The following is a 19,075-nucleotide window of genomic DNA, read 5'->3' on the forward strand; positions in this document are numbered from 1 at the left end:
TGGTCCTCTGCTTTCTCATCAAAGCAATCTGCTCAACATTGGATACTGCATTATCTCAGCTTGTTTTGGTTTTAGAAGTGCCCTTATTTTGCTTGTATTGGAGCACTTTTTGATCATCATCATCTGCTACATTTTAAAGTTCAGTAAACAGCAAAAGGAGAGTGAAAACAGGAACAAAATGTCAAAGACAGACATTCAGAGAAAGCCTGAAAGCAAACCGAGTTGGATGCATCAGACTCAGATGGGACAGATGAGAACATAGAGCTGGCCTGCAGTATATTGCCCTGGGGTTTTTGGGGACAGCATTTACAGTTCCTGTGTATGGCACATTGAGAGGCTTTTTTTGGGGGTGGCTATTTAGTTTGGTTTAATTCTTCCTTTTTCATTTACCAGTATCCAAACACCTGCCTATAACAACTAACAAACCCCAAAGAAGTTGCTGTGTGAACACCTGAAGGGGTGTTTCACAGGCAACTTCAGCTGGATCCAAAAACCTTTAATACTACCAAATGAAGAATTCCCAGGCACTTTTGAACCAAAAAGTCTAAACCTACAGATGGCAAGAAAAGTGAACAGATTTCACTGCTTGAATGAAAACAGTGGAAAGGAAGAAGGGGTTATTCTGGTTTCCTTTGAGTCAGGACATTCCAAATCAACGGGGAAATCCAGGTTTTAAATCTCATAGTTTGTGAAATAGCCAATATAATTTCAAATGATCTAGACAGAATACTGGGGAGGCTGCTCCCCCTCCTGCACCCATTTTATGGTAGGTCTTTGACAGGGTTTTCCTCCAGCCAGGACCAGTGGCTGCTGCCCACTTGGGTGGCTTTGGCTCACCCAACATGGAAAAGTAAAAGCTTTAAAGAGTTTGAAAAGTGCAGGTCGTTATAAAACTACAACAACTGCTGAGGGCACCAGGGCTCTTACTATAAAAGATATTTTAACCCACCCCCCTCCCCAAAGTCAGCTGGTTTGCAAGTTGACAGCTTCCTTTTCAGCCTTTCCTACTAAGGCTCTACATCTTGCTTGCAAACAGTCACCAGAAACGGATATATTCATTTCTCATCCCCAGAACTCAAACTGGAGCCTTATTCCAGACACTCCCAGGTTTGCTCAGGCAACTTTTGCTTGGTAAAAGAATAAATCAAAGCAACCCTCATGGAGAGTTTTATTTTCTAGACAATCAAATAGCTCCAAGATCCACAGAATAGTTAAGTCACTTCTACAGACAAGGGTTGGTTTCTAAGAATTCCTCACTTCATCTAGACCAAAGGACCTCAGTTATGAAACTGCTTAACAAAACAGCAGGAAATTCAATGACCACATTTGGAAGATTTACAAGGTCTTGCACCAGGATGTTTAATGCACCACAAATACCAGTGCAGCATGTATCCCTTTCATGAAATACAGTGCAATTATGTGCAAAAGTCCATTCAAGCACATAATCCCAAACAAAGTCAGTGAGGCCAAGCCAAGACTTCAAGCTACGAAGTCTGCAGGGCCTTTAAAAACCTTTGAGAAAAAGATTGTATTAGGAATAACTTCCCTAAACCCATTATTTTTGATTCTTCATCAAGCACCATATGAGTATTGTAAACCAGCCACATCCTCTTCTCAAAGCTTGTGGAGGTTGCATCTACAGTGAGAGATTTGAGGAAAAACATTCAAAAACCTAAGTGGAAAGCACAGCAAACAGCTTTACATGAACACCCGGTCACAAGAACGGGGCTAAACTACATCCTAAGTACAAAGGCTGAAGAACTCCACTGAAAACGAAGCAGCACAACATGACAGTTCAACAGGAAACACCATTGTGGTGGTCACCTTCAGCCCAGCACGTGAACCCCCCACCCGCACCCCTTCCCCGTGGTACACACACCTCAGCACAGCGTCATTCTCTACGCACAAGACACACAAGAACAAGCTCTAAGACCAAGGAAAGGTCAAGTAAAAGGGCTGAAGGTCCCTTCCTGCAGCTCTCACAACACAGACTTTCACAAGAGGTTCGTTTTCCCTACTCTAAGTGTCTTCACTTTCAGAGTCAGCCATGGGAGAAGCTGAATCTCCCAACAGTTTGTGCCGCACCAGCCAGAACCACGCTCGGCCAATAGTTCATGTCTAGTGGCTTCTACCAGTATTTACAATGAGGTGGCACCTTCATGCCAGAACGAACAGAAACGGGGATGCCTGGCCACCAAATACCAGTTTGGATCCCTATTTACATTCTTACCCACTTCCATTAGCAAGTTTCTCTCCCAACACAGATCATCTGTGCCTCTTTTCCAGGTGTTCACACATGCAGAAGTTCACCCTTAAGCAGATAATCCCCCAAAATACCCTCTGATGTTGGATGGATTCAACAAAGATCTAGTGGTACCCCAAAGGCTTAGCCCTGGTCAGCTGCAATGTGCCACCAGGATTTACAGCCCCTTCTTTTGCTCAGATATTCAAAACCCCCAAGGACCCAAAACCAGAAGTTGGTTCCAACTTCGGCATCTACATGAGCTGGCATTTGATGGTCTTGATTTAGATGACTGAAATAGGGGTACAGAGCCCTCACGTTTCAAAGATGATGTCCCGGTGATTTTTCTAGGATGAGTTGTGTCAGTATGACACTGTTCAGCTGTCACAAACTCAGGTCTACAGATGACCTGGAATAGGGGCTACTGAAAGCTCAAGCAACTGAAATTACAGCCTGTGATGCCAGGATCTCCTTGCAGAGGTGACACTCGAGACCAGACCCCTTCAAAGCAAGTCTTGTTCCCTTCTGCTGTTTTCAGGAATCACCAGGAAAGTGACTGTTTCAAAAGCAGCTTGTTTCTTCTCTCCTCACCCTACCCCATCTGGCAATGAATTCTCAACTGCATTTGTGAGACCAGAATCACTGCCCCCGAGGAAATTACAACATCACTGCAGGATGGAGCAGACAGAGAAGCTGAATTGTTCTTTTTTAGTATGTCAAATAAAAGCATAAGATGGGCAAAAAGAATCCAACTAGTAAAATCAGAGGGCTCTTCGGGTTTTGGGTTCTGTCTAACGTGTGGCAAGTGTAAAGTCTTTACCCTAAAACCTGAGGAAGCACTCACTGCCTTGTTAAGTGGGAGGAACTGCTCACTCTTAGTCAGCCACAGGCTTCTGATCTAGCACTTACTCCAGCCAGAAAGACTCCTACAACTTGCCTTTTCATGGAAACACTTACCAACACCACAGTAAAGAAGCATTAACAGTCTTATTTCACAGTATATTTCAGTTTTGCCTCTTCGTTAGGAAACAGGAGGTTATCCGTAAGCAAACAGGCTTCTTGGTGGTGGAGTGTTTTCTTCTAAAGCCTCCCAGCTTGATCTTGGATAGCTTCTATCAGTTTGCTACTGAAAAGGTAAAAAAATCTCACCTTTGGAAACCAGCCTTTATCTATCCCAGCAAAGAAGCAGGTCTACACCAGAGGGTTTTGTTTAAAACAACAAAACAACACAAATACTTGGATAAATCCACACAATAACGTAAACCATGAGAAGGATCATCAAAGACTGAAAGAAAATAGAGTAAAAGAGAAAGAAAAGGATCTGTATACAAAGAGACTACTAAAAAACTCTGAGGTTTCCTACCCAACAGCTTCAGAAAGGGTCATCAGAGCTCTTTTATACACACAGCTCAGACATTTATATTTAACTACTCCTCAGCTACACCAGTGGTGAATGTGGCTACTTCATCTGCTACCACCACAATTCACATAGGATGTCTAAACAACATCAGACACACATCTGAAGCTCTGGAGTCTGAGCTCTTGAGAGATGAAGCTGCACTAAAAGCAATTGAGAAGGAGAAGCTGCTTTTTTAAATACCTGCAAAGTTAAGGTCAGATGAAATATATTTACTCCTACTGTCTGTGCTCTCAGCAGCAGCATGGCTTTGTACTCCTGGGTGTCTGCCCTGGTTTCCAGGTCAAATCCACTCTAAATAAACCCTTAACCTTTACAATTAGGATAATACTGTCCTACTACAAAAGGATCACAGCTTAGAAATGGTCCAAGATGATGGGTGAAAAACACACTCCTTTTAATGTGATCTTCAGAGAGAAGATGGGGTCCCTTTCACATCAGGGATTAAGGACCATGACAGCATTATTAGAAGAGACCTGTTATCAAAACACACAGAGATGTTCCACCCATAAAAACAAGACCAGGAGGCAGAGACACCACTGGAGATTGCTCAAGTACAACTTCTATGAACCCCAGACAGCAGATTCTTCACAGATTTCTGGTGCACAGCACTGAAAAGTATTAAAAATTCCAATTCTCCCCACTTTTCTATTAAAAAATGGAATAATAAAAAACAGCACAGTCTCACTAACTGGGCAAATACTCAGTTTTGTGTCACAGACCGACCACTGTCACAGAGACACTTCAAACACTCCCATTCTCCTCTCACTGCTACATAAGTGTTTCTCGGTCTGACAAGCTCCTGTGGATCTCCTGCTTGTCATCACCATCAGCATCCTCATCATCGGCTGGATCGTTTTCCTCTCCAGACTCCACATATATAGGCCAGTCGTTATCAGCATCACCCTTCTCTTGGCCTTCTGATGACTGCTCCATTAAGCTGAGGTTGATGGGCATCGAGTCCTCGTGGGTGGTGGTCACACAGGTACAGCTGTCACACAAGCCGAAGCGCCGCAACCCTTGCGACAGGCTACTCGTGAAGGTTCTCCTGCAGCCTTTGCAGATGATTGGCTTGTTTGATCGATGCACCTGAAGTTAAAATGAAAACACTCAAGTAAAAAAAGCCATCTGCCTCCTTTAGCTCCTTCTGGGGTTCTGCTTTGCACCAGAAAAACCCCTCTGCTTCAGCTAAAGGGCAGGTGATCCTATCATACTTGGGACTAGACAAACCCCAAGTAGCCCCATACTTGGAGCTAATACAAGTACTAAAAACTCAAGTGGCTTAAACTTAGAATCACGGAATGGTTGGGGTTGGAAAGGACCTTAAGATCATCAGTTCCAACCCTCTGCCATGGGCAGAGACACCTCACACTAGACCATGGCACCCAAGGTTTTGTCCAACCTGTTCCTGAACACTGCCAGGGATGGAGCATTTACCACTTCTTTGGGCACCCTGTGACAGTGCCTCAGCACCCTCACAGGGAAGAATCTCTTCTTATCTCCAACCTGAACTTCCCTGTTTCAGTCTGAACCCATCACCCCTTGTCCTATTGCTACAGTCCCTGATGAAGAGCCCCTCTCCAGCATCCTTGTAGCCCTCTTCAAACACTGAAAGCCACTCTGAGGTCTCCATGCAGCTTCCCTTCTCCAGGCTGAACAACCCCAGTGTTCTCAGCCTCGCTCCATACAGGAGGTGCTCCAGCCCTTGATCATCCTCATGGCCCCCTCTTGACTTGTTCCAACAGTTCCATGTCCTTCTTATGTGAGGACACCAGAACTGCACACAGTGCTGCAAGTGAGGTCTCATGAGAGCAGAGCTTAGGGGCAGGATCACCTCCTTTGACCTACTGGTCACACTCCTTTTGATGCAGCCCAGGACATGGCTGGGTTCTGGGCTGTGAGCACACACTGAAGCTGGGTCATGTTCAGTTTCAAATCAATCAACACCCCCAAATCCTTCTCCTCAGGCAACTCTGAATCACTTCTCCACCAACCTGTAGCTGTGCCTGGGATTGCCCTGAACCAGGGGCAGGACCTTGTACTGCGCGTTATTACTATTATTACTTATTCCTAGACAAGTTAATCCTCACGTCAGAAACAACCGCTTTGAACACCACATTTTGGGAAATCAGGAAACACCAAGAACTCGCCAAAGCTCTTGGAGAGACAGAATCCTTCCAACTTACACTTAAAGCGTGGCTCCGGAGGTGCTCCTGGCGTGTGAAGCGCTTCCCGCAGGTCTCGCAGGGGTAGGGCCGCTCACCCGTGTGGGAGCGGATGTGCCTCTTGAGGATTCCCTTCTGCTTTGCTGTGTAGGGGCAGAACGGGCATTTGTGAAGCTTGATTGGCACCACTAACACATCACCTTTGGGGGAGAAACACATGGCATTAGGTGAGGCAGACTTCCAGTGGTAGCTCCTTGTCCTCCCCACTGCATACATAAGACAACCACACTGTCCTGTCCCTCTGCATTTCCCTTACCTGGGATTACTGCAGGTTGTGCAGCTCCAGAAGACATTAACACAGCTGCAGGTGATGGCATCCCTGAAAGCTCAGCCTGCCTGTACTTACACAGCTGCTGCTCTGAGGGAGTTGGCTCTCAACGCGTTCATTTGCTTTTAAGAAGCCATTTAATTAAGTACCAAACATCTGCCTTTAGTGCAGTGGGGTCTCTGCACCATCTCCACTGTCAAAGTCTCCCGTTTCCTAAGACACCATTAGCATTAAGCAGCATTAAATCCTAAACCCACAAATTACATGTAGTAGTAGCACAATATGTCCACGTGCTTTTATGAAATGCCTAAATTGAGGTGTAGGGAGCCCACCTGGAGACAGGAATGCTTGTTTCTACTGCCAGTCACTTCAGCCTTTCTACTGGTAGTAACACGATGAAGGGCTCCAATACATTTGCTGAGGATATTTCCCTTCTCCTGAAATTAAACTCTATGAACACAAGTAATATGTAATTTATGAAGTCAGGCAAAAAAGGAGGATTAAAATCGAAGATCACATTTTCCATAACTCTTGGTATTGCAGAGCTGTGCAGCGGCAGCCCAGGCATGAGCTTCCCCTCCAGCATAAAGGCTGGGATGTTACGCTACAAGATCCGTTTTCCCTGTTTCAGGTGCTGACCCAGGGAAGGGTTCCTGTATTGAGCCTTGAGCTCAGTGTCAGTTACACCAGGCTGTGGAACATTCCTTGTACTGAGGTTTGTCCAACCCAGCCTCAAAGAACCCCAAAAGGAGTGTCTAAATGTATTGTGTGAGTGAAACCCCCCTCATCTGATCTGGGACCTTTACAAGGTGTTGCTAATCCCTGCTGCGTGGTTAGAGCTGTGTTTAGCAAACAAGAAACCCAGTTCCTACTCCTGCCTTGCTCCAGACTCTTCCAAGTTGCCTGCTCCCCCTCCCTCCATGGTGAAGGAAACCAGGAATGGATGTGGGCACATGAAAGTCACTGGTATTCACCTAATCTTCAGCTTTGTATTTCTCATTCCTGGTGTCTTCTGAAAATGCTAAGGAGCACTGAAAGGTGAGGAGAGATACTCCTATCCCACTAAACATCCTCAATGTTTGGTTTTAGCAAAGAAACAGACCTAAGGCATATTTGAGGGCTTCCTCACTCCTGTTTAAAGCACATCTACCACTCCATTTCCACTCTCACACCACCTGATTCTATCCAATTCTAGAAGCACCACCCTTTTAGTGAGTCATTAATGGTCTGAAGACTTAAAGAGAGGAAAAAAAGTAACTGAATTATGTGTGCGAGATGCTCTTGCCTTGCTACACATCCCCGCCCAGAGGCACAATGTGGTGACAGGGCTGTGTCCTGGCAACCTTTGTCCTTCAGTGCCTTGTTGTCAGATTCCTTCTTTTAAAGCATTAAGAGAATATATTGGGTGTACTTGCTTTAGGATCACACATGCACACTTGAGCTGGAAGTGATGTGAGTGTACTTGCTATGTAAGAGTAGAACACTTGGGGAAAGGTTTCCTGCCTGGTGCCCAACCCACTCCTGCATCTGTCACATCCTGACCAGTGATGACACTTGCAGTGCCTGTCAGAGCTGCCTCCATCTTTGTAAGCAACTAAAATGCCCAAATCCTTATTATCCATTTTAGGAGAAACTCATCTGGACCTGATCTTCCTTTTCTCCAGCTCTCTGCCGCTGCTGCTGGGAGATATTCCTGCCAGTGTGAGCCATCCCATCGCATGGGGCTCGGGAGGCAGTGGAACCTCTGGTGCCCAGTTGAAAAACCAATCTGCCTCTCGAGGTGAAAATTAAGTCTTGTCTTTCTGCAATACCACAGAGCTTAAAGCTATCTGTGCTCTGAAAAGAATTCCTGGGCACCACTCAGTGTTGTATAAAACCAATTCCTGTCCTTTTGAAGTTCAAAGCACCAGCAGCTGATGTGCTGGCAAGAGCTCCGGTGGAATGAGCTACTTCTGCTCTGTCAGTTCTGCAGCAGATCCCTCTTGTGGCAGCTCAACTCATCTTCCTGATCGCTCTTTATAGCACTAATGCTACAAGAGGAAGAGTCTTTTTCACAATCCTTTCAACCAGGTCCCAGCTGAGATCGTTTATTAAAGCATTACCACCACCAATGAACTCCAGCCTCTGCCTCAGAGAGGCTGGAAGAGCCATCAGAAATACTTACCTGCCATGTGCTGCACTGAATAAAGGAGTACAGCTCTTTGGGAGTCCAGAACAATAGTTTATTCTGCTATGGCATAATATTCAGCAATATATTCCTGCACAAGAACGAGAGTAACAAAGGAAGTTGCACACTTGGTGGTTTCCTCCTCCAACCTACAGACTGCACCCCCTGAGTCCTCTCACCTGTGTCCTCACCATACCAGTCGCTGTGAATGTCCATCATGGAGCTCACTGCCACCCCTGCATCCTCTGGCCTACCCTCAAAGCCCCGGACAAAGTGATGGACCACGTCCTCCTTTCTCTGAGCTGAGGTGTTGCGCAACAGGGCCTCGAGGAATTGTTTCATGTGATAGTTATTGCAGGCCAAGTCCATGGCCTGCCCGCTGTGCAGCCCCTCTTCCATCTGCTCCAGGGACAGTGGGGTCGGATACTGCGGCAGCCGCTCACCCGCTTCCACCTCGACCTCCACCTCATCCGAGTCAAACTCCACTTTGGGTTCCACCCCTTTGGGCAGCGAACAGTTGACATCGTCTGGGGAGTCGCTGCTGACGGGGTCCCGGACCACGAGCTCCAGGGGATGGCAACCACTGCACTCGCCGCAGGGAGGGTCCTGCTGGCAATCCGAAATCCCCTCCTTCTCCTGCAGGGAGGACACAGAGGCAGAGCACTGGCTCTTGGAGCTGAATGAGGTGCCCTCTCTGGCAGACCCAGTGCTCCCACTATCAGCCTGATAGAAAGCCGCTTCCCGCTCTATTTTCCTGCAGATATCCAGCGAGGAACGGATGTAGGTCTTGCAAAAGTTGACCACGTCGGTCATCTGCAAGTAGCTGGCTGCAGACATCACCTCGATAACGTTTTCCCCACAGAGATCCAGCTTCCCGGAGTAAAGGAAATCCAGGATGATGGAGAAGGCCTCGGAGGTGACAATGTCCAGCGAGGCGGTGCTGTGCCTCCCGCTGTCCTGGATGTAGTGGATGAGGAGCGCTCGGAAGTACCCGCTGTTAGCGAACAGGATGTTCTTGTGCGCTTTGAAGATCCTCCCCTCCACGATAATGCTGCAGTCGCAGAAGAAGTCCCTCTTGCGCTGCTCGTTCAGCTCCCCCAGCAGCTTCGCGTAGTACGACTGCATCTCCATGGCTCCCGCCGCTGCGGGGACAACGGGAACGCACCGTCAGTGGAGGAAGGGGAAGGAGGAGGACTCCGGGACCCAGAACCACTGCGGGCCTCAGGGGCCGCGCTACCTCCCCCCAGCCACAGCCACCACCGCAGAGACCCCGCTCCCAGTCCCCGCTCACCGCCGCTCCCGCCCGGCCGCCGTACCGGGGCCGCCCTCCGCGGAGGAGCAGCAGGAAACGGAAGTGACGTCACGAGAGCCGCGGCCCACTGAGGGGTGAGGGGTCGGTAAATATTGGTGACGTCACGCCGCCAAGATGGCGGAAGGGTGAGAGCGGCGCCGGTACCGGGATCGGCCCGGGTCGGGAGGGGACGGAACGGGGCTACCGGGGGGGGGGTCTGGAGCGGGGCTGGGCCGGGGTCTGGGTGTGCGGCCCGGGCTCTGCCTCACACGCGTGTCCCCCGCAGGGAGGACGCGGGCTGGTGGCGGAGCTGGCTGCAGCAGAGCTACCAGGCCGTCAAGGAGAAGGTAGGAGGCGGCGGGACCCCCTGCACCGGGGCGGGGGAGCCGCGGGGGCTCTGCGGGTGCGGAGCTCGGGCAGGTGCTCGCGGTGCTGCTTTGCGATGCCCCATCCCTGGCAGTGCTCAAGGCCAGGTTGGACACAGGGGCTTGGAGCAAGCTGCTCCAGTGGAAGGGGTCCCTGCCCGTGGCAGGACTTGGAGCTGGAGGAGCTTTAAGGTTCCTCCCAACCCAAAGCAGGCTGGGATTCTGTGATTTCCTGCCTGTGACAGCAGTGCTTATGTTAATTATATGCAAAACTCGCAACAAAGCTCTTCCTAACGTGTCTTTTTGCATTCTTAATTTAATCCTCCTCCATCATGTGTTGGACATGCAGGTTCCTGTTGTTATTCAGGTTATTGCAGTCTTACCCATTGCACGTGTTGGGCTAAAGGCACTTCAATCTGTGTGACATGACTGGTGTTCCCAGAGCAACTGTGGCTTTGCTGGAGCACAGAAGGATTACACAATCTATCTGTTGTCTTGCAGTCCACGGAAGCTTTGGAGTTCATGAAGCGGGACTTGGCTGAGTTCACTCAAGTGGTGCAGCATGACACAGCCTGCACGATCGCTGCTACAGCCAGCGTGGTCAAGGACAAGCTGGCAGTGAGTAGGGGTGTAAGAGCTGGGATTCCTGTTGCAGAAAGCAAAGTGGGGGGCAATAGGATGTACCCACCTCCAAGGTCAAGGTCCTCTGAGTAAGTCCCACCATATAACCATGAGCTTCAAGTTTCAGATGTTCTCCCTGGTGCAGGTTTGGTGCTGAGCACTGCGTGGGATTTCCTTGCTGTAGTGGTGAGGAACATCTGGAGATGAGCGGAGGAAGGTTCCCTGTGCTTTCCCTTCCTCTGTGCACCATATAAGTAGGATAGTGGCAGCATCACTCTAGCACAGCAGCAGACCTCCACACAGGCTGCTGCCGTTAGCCCTGCCCAGCCGCCACAGGGACAAACCAGTCCCCAGGCCTGCCTGATCCTTGCTGCAAAACCCAGGCTTGGTTCCCCACGTACCTGTTTTAAAGCGTGCCTGCCCCCCTCCTTCCCCGACCTTTTAGCCCAGCCCTCGCCACAGGTCACCTTGTCAGCAAGTTTTTGACAGGAGGAACACCCTCCTCCTTTAAAGGAAACTACCCAGGGGAGAGCAAGGCTCGTCCTGCTGCTGCAGGCACTGTTATGAGGATGGTTGGGGGCTGGAGCAGCTCCTGTATGGAGTCAGGCTGAGAACATTGGGGCTGTTCAGCCTGGACAAGAGAAGCTGCGTGGAGACCTCAGGGCAGCTTCCAGTGTCTGAAGGGGGTACAAGGGTGCTGGAGAGGAGCTCTTCATCCGGGACTGGAGTGACAAGACAAGGGGTGATGGGTTCAGACTGAAACAGGGGAAGTTCAGGTTGGAGATAAGGCAGAAGCTCTTCCCTGTGAGGTTGCTGAGGCGCTGGCACAGGGTGCCCAGAGAAGCTGAGGCTGCCCCATCCCTGGCAGTGTTCAAGGCCTTGGGTGACCTGATTTAGTGTGAGGTGTCCCTGCTCATGGCAGGGGTTGGAACTGGATGATTTTAAGGCCCTTTCCAACCCAAACCATTCTGTGATTCTGTATACTTACCCTGTGCTGCCTTTTCTTTTCAAGAGGACAGAAGGTTCCTCAGGTGCAACTGAAAAGGTGAGGAAGGGGATCTCTGACTTCCTGGGTGTCATCTCAAACACATTTGCTCCCTCACCGGATAAGACCATTGACTGCGATGTCATAACATTGATGGCAACCCCCTCGGGCACCACCGAGCCCTATGACAGTGCCAAGGTGAGTGCCCCATTCCCAGAGCTTCCCTCTGGGATGTGGAGTCCCAACCCTTGTCCTCAGGGGGCTCATCTACCACCCCAGCATTGCTGACAGCTCTGCTCTGTGCCTCTTCTCCTCCAGGCTCGCCTCTACAGCCTCCAGTCAGACCCAGCCACCTACTGCAACGAACCCGACGGTATGACAGGGCTGCTCAGAGCCTTTCTCAGTGCCTGGACAGGGAACACTGCTTATGGAGGGCAGATGTGTCTGTTGCACTGGGGACTAGCTTAGACTGAGAGTTTGCTGGGTCACTGCATGGCCTCTTGCTGGCACAGGACCCACGGCAGTGAACGGGCTCAGAGACCCACATCTCCCTCCTCCTTTTTCCCTTCCTCACTCCCATCTAATCTGGTCTGTAGCATCTTCCCAGTGAAACTTCCCACAGCTGTTCCTGCCCTGTCCATGCCAAGGTTCATATCTCTGTGCTTGCCCTTTGCAGGCCCTGCTGAGCTCCTTGAGGCCTGGCTCTCTCAGTTTAACCTGGAGGAGAAGAAAGGGGAGATCGCGGAGCTGCTGGCAACCAGCCCTTCCATCCGGGCTCTCTACACCAAAATGGTACAGGCCCTGCCTGGCTTCTTGCTTGGGGTATGGTGCAGGGAAGCCCTGAGCTGCTGGGCGCTGGAGCTGGTGGTAGAAAAGACTGAAGTGGCCTGTGGAGGTTAAGGTTCTTCTTCCTTTCTCCTTTGTCACAGGCCTAGAACAGAAGTCCCTCTGTAGCCTTCCAGTGTGTTAAAGCATCTCCCAAGCCTGTGTCCCTGAAAACACAGGTGCCTTGCACAGGTTAAAGGGTGGCTGTAATGATGGGGAAGAGAGAGGAGCTCGGCCCTCCCTCTGAAGGTACTCATCCCGTTTCTTGTGTCATTCCCAGGTCCCTGCGGCTGTTTCCCATTCGGAATTCTGGCAGCGCTACTTCTACAAAGTGCATCGCCTGGAGCAGGTTGGGGGGGTGTGGGTGTCCCCCAGGGGTGGGTGCTCCAGCCAAGGAGCTCTCTGATGCAGACCAGAGATGCTTTTGCTGGAGGAGCAGGGATCCGGGCTGCTGTGACTGTGCCCTTGTCACTGCTGGAACGGGAGGTGCTGACACTGAATCCCTGCAGGATGAAGCCCGGAGGGAGGCTCTGAAGCAGCGAGCGGAGCAGAGCATTCAGCGAGAGGAGCCGAGCTGGGAAGAGGATGAAGGTGGGTTGGGTGGTTGGGGGTCTGCGGGAGGGCTGGTGCAGACCTCAGCAGTTAGAGAGGGTGGTGGCTCCTCCTCCTCACTCCCCCACGTTCATCTCCCAGCCCCAGTGCAGCCACCCCGCTGCGTGTCACCTGCTGAAACATCTCTCGCTTCTCTTCTGCCTTCCTACAGAGGAGTTCTTGGGGATGTCACCCCTGCCTTGTGCAAACGTCACATTGCCAGAAGCAGCAGAGAAAGAGTGTGCCCCTGCAGCCCCGGAGGGAAGGCAGCCCACTGCTCACAAGGGACCCTCAGAGGAGAGCTGGGCCGTCCTCCCTCCGGAGCCGGCCCCAGCAGAGGGGAGCCCCTCTGAGAGCAGTGAGAGCGTCTCCCTTGTGACTCAGATTGCAAACCCTGCCTCTGTGCCTGCTGCGCAGCTACAGACCGGAGCTGTAGAACCAGCTGGGGCCGGAGACCTCTCCCAGGAGCTGGTGGAGGCCACCTCGGAAGAGCAGAGCTCCCTGCCAAAGCCCCCAGCCCCTGCTCGTCGTTCTGCACCTACCCGGGAATCAGCAGCATCCTCAGAGCAACCGGCTGCTACCGAGCTCAAAGGGGTGGAGAGCAAAGCCCAGGCCAGGCCAGAGACTCTGAAAGAGGAAGGACCATCCGATCTACGAGTCTTCGAGCTGAACTCGGATAGTGGGAAATCCACTCCCTCCAACAATGGCAAGAAAGGTGTGTACGTGGGGGCCAGCACAGGGCCTGAAACCTACTGCTGGGGGTGGCAGCTTTTGGGGAAAGGACTCTGATTTTCATGATGATAGGGAGGAGGAAAGGGATTTTGCCAAAGTTGCTCAGGAAGGGTAGATCCAAAGAGTTCCCTCATGGCCAGAACTAAAGTGGAAGGAAATCCTTCTGCTGTTGGGCAGGGTCGGGCTGGTCCCATCAGATAGTGACAATCTGCTCCGGGCAGATGGCTGGGCTGGTGCCACAGTTGGCTCTGTCCCGAGCTCCCTACGACAGGGGAGGCTCTTCCACCCTCTGGCTGACATCATTCACACCCCTTTCCTTGCAGAGGCTGCTGCCTTCAGCAGAGCCTGCTGCAGGGCTCCCAGAGCAGTGATTGTATGGGTTGTAGGATTACAAAGCCACTGGAAGCAGGCCAGGATGCAGCACGGTGGCCAGGTTCATGAGCTGGGACAGTGAGCAGAATGAAGTTAGACAAGAAATCCAAAGCCTGTTGGCTGGACACAGCAGGGCTTTTGTCCCTGGGTGCTGAGTCTGGGGTCTGGGAAGGGAATGTGGTGGTTCCTTCCCTCTGAGTGTCACCTTGAGGAGTGTCCGTGCTGCTCCTCTGCCTCAGGAGGTTGTTCTTTCTACTGGGGACTGGGACAGTCCTTGTTATTCCTTATCTGATGTATTTTCTGTGTGACTGAAACGTGACACATCCCAGTTCTCCCAGGGCAGAGGAGAACCCATTTCACTGTTCACCTCTCCCAGTTGTTCTGGACCAGCCCTTTGCTGCGAGGCAAGTACAACTCAGTCCACCCCATCTCTCTTGGTGAGCTGACAGCCTGCTCCTGGGCTTTCTCTCCTCCCAGGCTACAGGAGATCTGAGCCTCAATGAATGCCAGGGCTGTGTGGGGCTGCTTGGGTACCTGTGTGCTTGGGCCAGAACATCTGGAGAGCACACACAGCTCTAACAGCTCCATCGTGATGTTTGTGGTTCCAGGCTCCAGCACTGACATCAGTGAGGACTGGGAAAAGGACTTTGATTTGGACATGAGTGAAGAAGAGGTGCAGCTGGCACTCTCGAAGGTGGAAATGGCCGGGGAGGTGAGTCCAGGGAGGTGCTCCCTCACATAGGGTTGCATCCAGAGAGCTGTGACTGCTGCTGCTCTGCCTATGAGCTGTTGCCTGCATAGAGCAGCTTCTGGAAGACGTGAGGTGCTCCCTGAGGACACAGGCTCAGCTTGGGATGCTGCTGTGGCAGTCATGGGTGTTAGCTGAAGCAGAGAGCGGCTGCCTGGGCCTGCTTAAAGAGGGATGAGTGTGCAGGTTCCCTAAGGGAAGCAGAGCAAGAGAATCCCTCTGGAGAGGGTGTGGGAGCATGAGGATATGTCAGGCCTTGTGCTGACTCAGGCACCCTGGGCAGGAGGAGCTGTTAATAGATGGCTTTTGAGTTACAAACACTGGGGGATGCTCTTTTGTTTGCAGCTGGAAGATGAAGAGTGGGAAGACTGGGAATAAAGCAACTGCTTCCAGTGTGTGTGACAGGCTCATTTCCACCATCGACTGTGAATTAAATGACGGACCGGCTGTTCCTTTGTGTGTGACTGTGCTGGGGATTGCATTTCCAGGCTGGAGGAGTTTCATTCCTGCTAAATCCTGTGGGCAACTCCAGTGAGCCCTTCAGACCTGGATGAGGAGGAGGAGGAAGCAAGAGTTCACTTGTCCACTTAGCTGCTAGGGAGCCCATCTTCTCAGTAGGTCCTAGAGACTGGCCAAGCCAAACCGGCTGCCCCGGGTAGGGGCAGATGTGATGCAGTGAGGGGTCCCGGGTGCTCGGGTGCCTGGCAGGGTGCTTGCTTGTGGGTGTGTGCACGTCAGCTGCAGCCCAGCAGCTCAAAGGCTCTTGGATGCAAGCTGGGCCTGCTCCCTCGTGCTCTGTGCTGCTCCAGACCAGCCCTGGAGACCATTCCCTGCACGGGTGCTGCAGGGCTGGAGGTGCCGCAGGCTCAGCCTGTTCTGCTGCCACTCACTGCTGCAAAGACAGGCAGTGGGTTTGTGGCTTTGCCCCGGAGCTGGGCCGTGCTGGAAGGAGCCAAACTCCCCTCCAAACCCTCAGCTTCTGCCTGGCTTTTTGTCTTGGAAGCTTTTTCTAATGGGAACTCTGGTTTCCTGCTGCAGGAGCAGCAGCTCCTCAAAGAGCCAAGGCCTTGCTGCTTCCCCCTGCACTGCCTTCCTCTCCTGGCATTTGTGTCTTTCGAGTTAGATCCCTCAAGCAAACTACTTGTGGCTTGCTCTTAACTGGAGCCCCTCGGGCAGGCAGCGACTTGGGCTGCCCTGGGAGCAGAACCCTTCCCTGTGGTGCCCAGTTTGGGGTGCACAGCCCCAGCCTGGCCCTCAGGGATGGTGGTACCTGTGGGCTGAGGTCCACTCCTCCTGCTCCCTTCGTGTCCCACCAGGGTCTCAAGCTTTGCTGTGCTCACTCGGGCTCCTTCACTCAAGCCCTCTGTGACCGCTTGCAATGCTTCTCTCTGACCCACAGCCTCTCTTTTTGGGGTGCTTCCCTTCTCATGTCCTGAGGTGCTCCTCAGTGGATGATGCTAAATCACAGTTATCCTCTAGAGATGGAGCCCTTGCTGCTGCCCCTGCCCTTTGGGGGGTGGTTTTATACATGCTGCCTTTGTCGTTCTGCCCTTTCCAGGGCTGCTTGCTTGGAGCTGTGGGTTTCCTGCTGGTTTAGGGTAGCGTTAACCCAGGTACTCTTGGAAGAGTTGGGGTTTTGGGGTTGGTTTTGGGGTTTTTTTCTCCCCTTTAGGATTGATTCTGAGGCGCAGCTGCCCAATCGGTGGCAGCAGTGCCTTTGGGCACTTAGATGAGAGCACATTTGTCCTGCAGACCCTTTGAGGGCTGGAGCTGAGCTACATGGGCTGGCAGTGCCTGTGGTGCCTGGCCCCAAATGTAGCTGCAGTAGGAAAACTGGCCATGGGTGGGTGCCAGCAGTGGGTGCAGGCTCAGGCCTCTGCTCCCCGGGTTTGATGTGAGTGGTGGCTGCATCCCTGCCCAGCAGCAGGGCTCTGAGCGGGCCGTGCTCTCTGTGTCCCTTCTGGTTTGCTCTTCTTTAGTCCAATTAACCATTGGGTTGTCTGTGCAATATTCTCTGTTCTCAAGTATCCCACCTCTCCCTGAGCCTTTTGTAGCTGGGGTGAGAGCCAGGAGCAATTCTAACAGCTGGTAGTTTTGTAACGATGACTTTCTCCAAACCTTTTGCAGTTAACAGCAATTAAAGGAATTCTACAGAGTCTCTGCCTGTGCTGAGAGCTTCCTTTGCCTTCGGGATGGGAATGGGATGGGGACGAGATAGGTACAGCTGCCCCGGGAGGGTCTGTGGGTCACTGCTTTAAAGCTCCCTTGCCTCCCACCCTGTAGAGAGGTTGGATTGAACCCATCCAATGCCTGAGCACGAGTGGCACGGTCACCTGCGAGGCTGGAGACACGACAGACACTGACCTCCAAACTGATGTTAGTATTAGAAACGCTTCCATGTGGGGAGATCAGGGGTTGGTGTCTAGGGGTGCCTGCGGACCCCCTCAATGGACAGCCTCAGCCCCATGGCCGGTTCCAGGAGCATCCTGAGGAGGTTCTGCCCCTCCTTGGAGATGCCGAGGTGCGCGGGCACCGAGACTCCCTTCTGCTGCTGGTGCAGCGTGCGGGGGATGTCGGTGTCGTTGAAGGGCAGGTGGGCTCAGAGCAGGGCGTAGGGGATGACCCCCGCGCTCCACACGTCATCCTCTGCCAGCTCCATCACCATGCACAGCTTCATTGCAGCACCTCGTGCACACAGATGATATTCCTGTGCTCCAAGTGGGTGGTGATCTGGAGCTCCCGGGGCAGGAATCTGTGGATAAACTCTGGCAAGAGAAGCATGGGATCAACCAGGTTGGAAAAGACCTTAAGGGGCACCAAGTCATAGAATCATAGAAGCATAGAATGGTTAGGGTTGGAAAGGACCTTAAGATCATCCAGTTCCAACCCCCTGCCATGGGCAGGGACACCTCGCTCTAAACCAGGTCACCCAAGGCCTTGTCCAACCTGGCCTTGAACACTGCCAGGGATGGAGCATTCACAACCTCCTTGGGCAACCCATTCCAGTGCCTCAGCACCTTAACAGGAAAGAATTTCCTCCTTTTATCCAATCTAAACTTCCCCTGTTTCAGTTTGAACCCATTACCCCTTGTCCTGTCACTACAGTCCCTAATGAACAGTCCCTCCCCAGCATCCCTATAGCCCCCTTCAGACACTGGAAGCTGCTCTGAGGTCTCCACGCAGCTTCTCTTCTCCAGGCTGAACAGCCCCAACTTTCTCAGCCTGTCTTCATACAGGAGCTGCTCCAGCCCCTGAGCATCCTCGTGGCCTCCTCTGGACTTGTTCCAACAGTTCCATGTCCTTTTTATGTTGAGGACACCAGAACTGCACACAACGCTCCAAGTGAGGTCTCACGAGAGCAGAGCAGAGGGGCAGGATCACCTCCTTCGACCTGCTGGTCACGCTCCTTTTGATGCAGCCCAGGATATGGTTGGTTTTTGGGCTGCAAGCGCACACTGAAGCCAGCTCATGATCATTTTCTCATAGACCAGCACCCCCAAGCCCCTCTCCGCAGGGCTGCTCTGAATCTCTCCTCTGCCCAACCTGTAGCTGTGCCTGGGATTGCGCCAACCCAGGTGTAGGACCTTGCACTTGGCATGGTTAAACTTCATGAGGTTGGCATCAGCCCAGCTCACAAGCGTGTCAAGGTCCCTCTGGATGGTTTCCCAACCGCTGTCCGGTGGCAAGGGTCAGAAACCAGCTTTTTGCTGGGAATGCAAAGCCCCTGAGGACAGACAGTGCCTCTTTGGAGCCCTTTTCGGGTCACCTCTTACCTTCTGGCACTTTCTTCTTATCAGTTATTTTAATGGCCACTTTCTGGCCGTGCCTTTGGGAAAAGGCCTCCTTCACTTTGGAGTACGTGCCCTCACCAACGGTCCTGTCGAGCTGGTAGCCATGAGGGAGCAAAAACCCCTCCATGCCTTCCCTTTGCTCCCTTAGTTCATCCCAGGGTGAATCCTCAGCAGTATCCTGGAGGCACCGTGGGGTGTGTTGGGGGGGACAGCTCACAAAAGGGACCTGAGCATCCCCGGGGTTACCATGGTGACGCAGGGTGGTGCTGCTCAGTCCCGGTGGCGGATGCTCAGCGAGGTGGGTGCAGGCTGGGACATCCTCACCCGGAGCCCAGGGCTGGGCAGGGCGATGCTGCGGGGCTGGCGAGGGTCCCAACGCTTGCTCCTCTCCCCCAGCCATGAGCTCCCGGCGCGCGCTGCAGGCTCGGAGGTTCC

The 19,075-nt window shown here is 52.2% G+C and overlaps 3 protein-coding genes across 3 annotated transcripts; 1 reads left to right on the forward strand and 2 right to left on the reverse strand.

Annotated features, from left to right (window-relative positions):
* Positions 1 to 3,856: 3,856 nt before the first annotated feature.
* Positions 3,857 to 9,515, reverse strand: ZBTB8B (zinc finger and BTB domain containing 8B). Its single transcript, XM_061373675.1, has 3 exons — positions 8,499 to 9,515; positions 5,846 to 6,024; positions 3,857 to 4,748 (listed from the first exon to the last, which is right to left on the reverse strand). The coding sequence occupies exons 1-3, from the start codon at positions 9,448 to 9,450 to the stop codon at positions 4,431 to 4,433; spliced, it is 1,449 nt and encodes a 482-aa protein (XP_061229659.1). The 5' UTR covers positions 9,451 to 9,515; the 3' UTR covers positions 3,857 to 4,430.
* A 151-nt stretch (positions 9,516 to 9,666) lies between these two features.
* BSDC1 (BSD domain containing 1) lies at positions 9,667 to 17,005 on the forward strand. The gene is made up of 11 exons (XM_061373681.1): positions 9,667 to 9,756; positions 9,897 to 9,957; positions 10,477 to 10,593; positions 11,609 to 11,779; positions 11,900 to 11,954; positions 12,258 to 12,373; positions 12,687 to 12,755; positions 12,916 to 12,997; positions 13,170 to 13,712; positions 14,710 to 14,813; positions 15,195 to 17,005. Exons 1-11 carry the CDS (start codon positions 9,746 to 9,748, stop codon positions 15,225 to 15,227), a joined length of 1,362 nt encoding a protein of 453 aa, XP_061229665.1. The 5' UTR covers positions 9,667 to 9,745; the 3' UTR covers positions 15,228 to 17,005.
* A 443-nt stretch (positions 17,006 to 17,448) lies between these two features.
* Positions 17,449 to 18,821, reverse strand: TSSK3 (testis specific serine kinase 3). The gene is given in 3 exon segments (XM_061373707.1): positions 17,449 to 17,525; positions 17,528 to 17,614; positions 18,623 to 18,821. Coding segments are annotated over 3 exon segments (309 nt in total). The 5' UTR covers positions 18,768 to 18,821.
* Between the last annotated feature and the right edge of the window lie 254 nt (positions 18,822 to 19,075).

Source organism: Neopsephotus bourkii, unplaced genomic scaffold, assembly GCF_033783945.1.
Source record: "Neopsephotus bourkii isolate Nb327-2 ecotype Australia unplaced genomic scaffold, CSIRO-AGI_Nbou_v1 NB_1632, whole genome shotgun sequence".
Classification (NCBI taxonomy): Eukaryota; Metazoa; Chordata; class Aves; order Psittaciformes; family Psittacidae; genus Neopsephotus; species Neopsephotus bourkii.

What these genes read in the sequence shown, in the direction of transcription:
- ZBTB8B (XM_061373675.1), bottom strand. Translation starts at nt 9,450, where the DNA reads ATGGAGATGCAGTCGTACTACGCGAAGCTGCTGGGGGAGCTGAACGAG. An exon ending in CTGGTATGGTGAGGACACAG is followed by an intron (nt 6,025 to 8,498) that starts GTGAGAGGACTC and finishes TCTCCCCCAAAG; the next exon opens with GTGATGTGTTAGTGGTGCCA. An exon ending in TCCGGAGCCACGCTTTAAGT is followed by an intron (nt 4,749 to 5,845) that starts GTAAGTTGGAAG and finishes TTTTAACTTCAG; the next exon opens with GTGCATCGATCAAACAAGCC.
- BSDC1 (XM_061373681.1), top strand. An exon ending in TGGTCAAGGACAAGCTGGCA is followed by an intron (nt 10,594 to 11,608) that starts GTGAGTAGGGGT and finishes TTTCTTTTCAAG; the next exon opens with AGGACAGAAGGTTCCTCAGG. An exon ending in AGGTGGAAATGGCCGGGGAG is followed by an intron (nt 14,814 to 15,194) that starts GTGAGTCCAGGG and finishes TTTTGTTTGCAG; the next exon opens with CTGGAAGATGAAGAGTGGGA.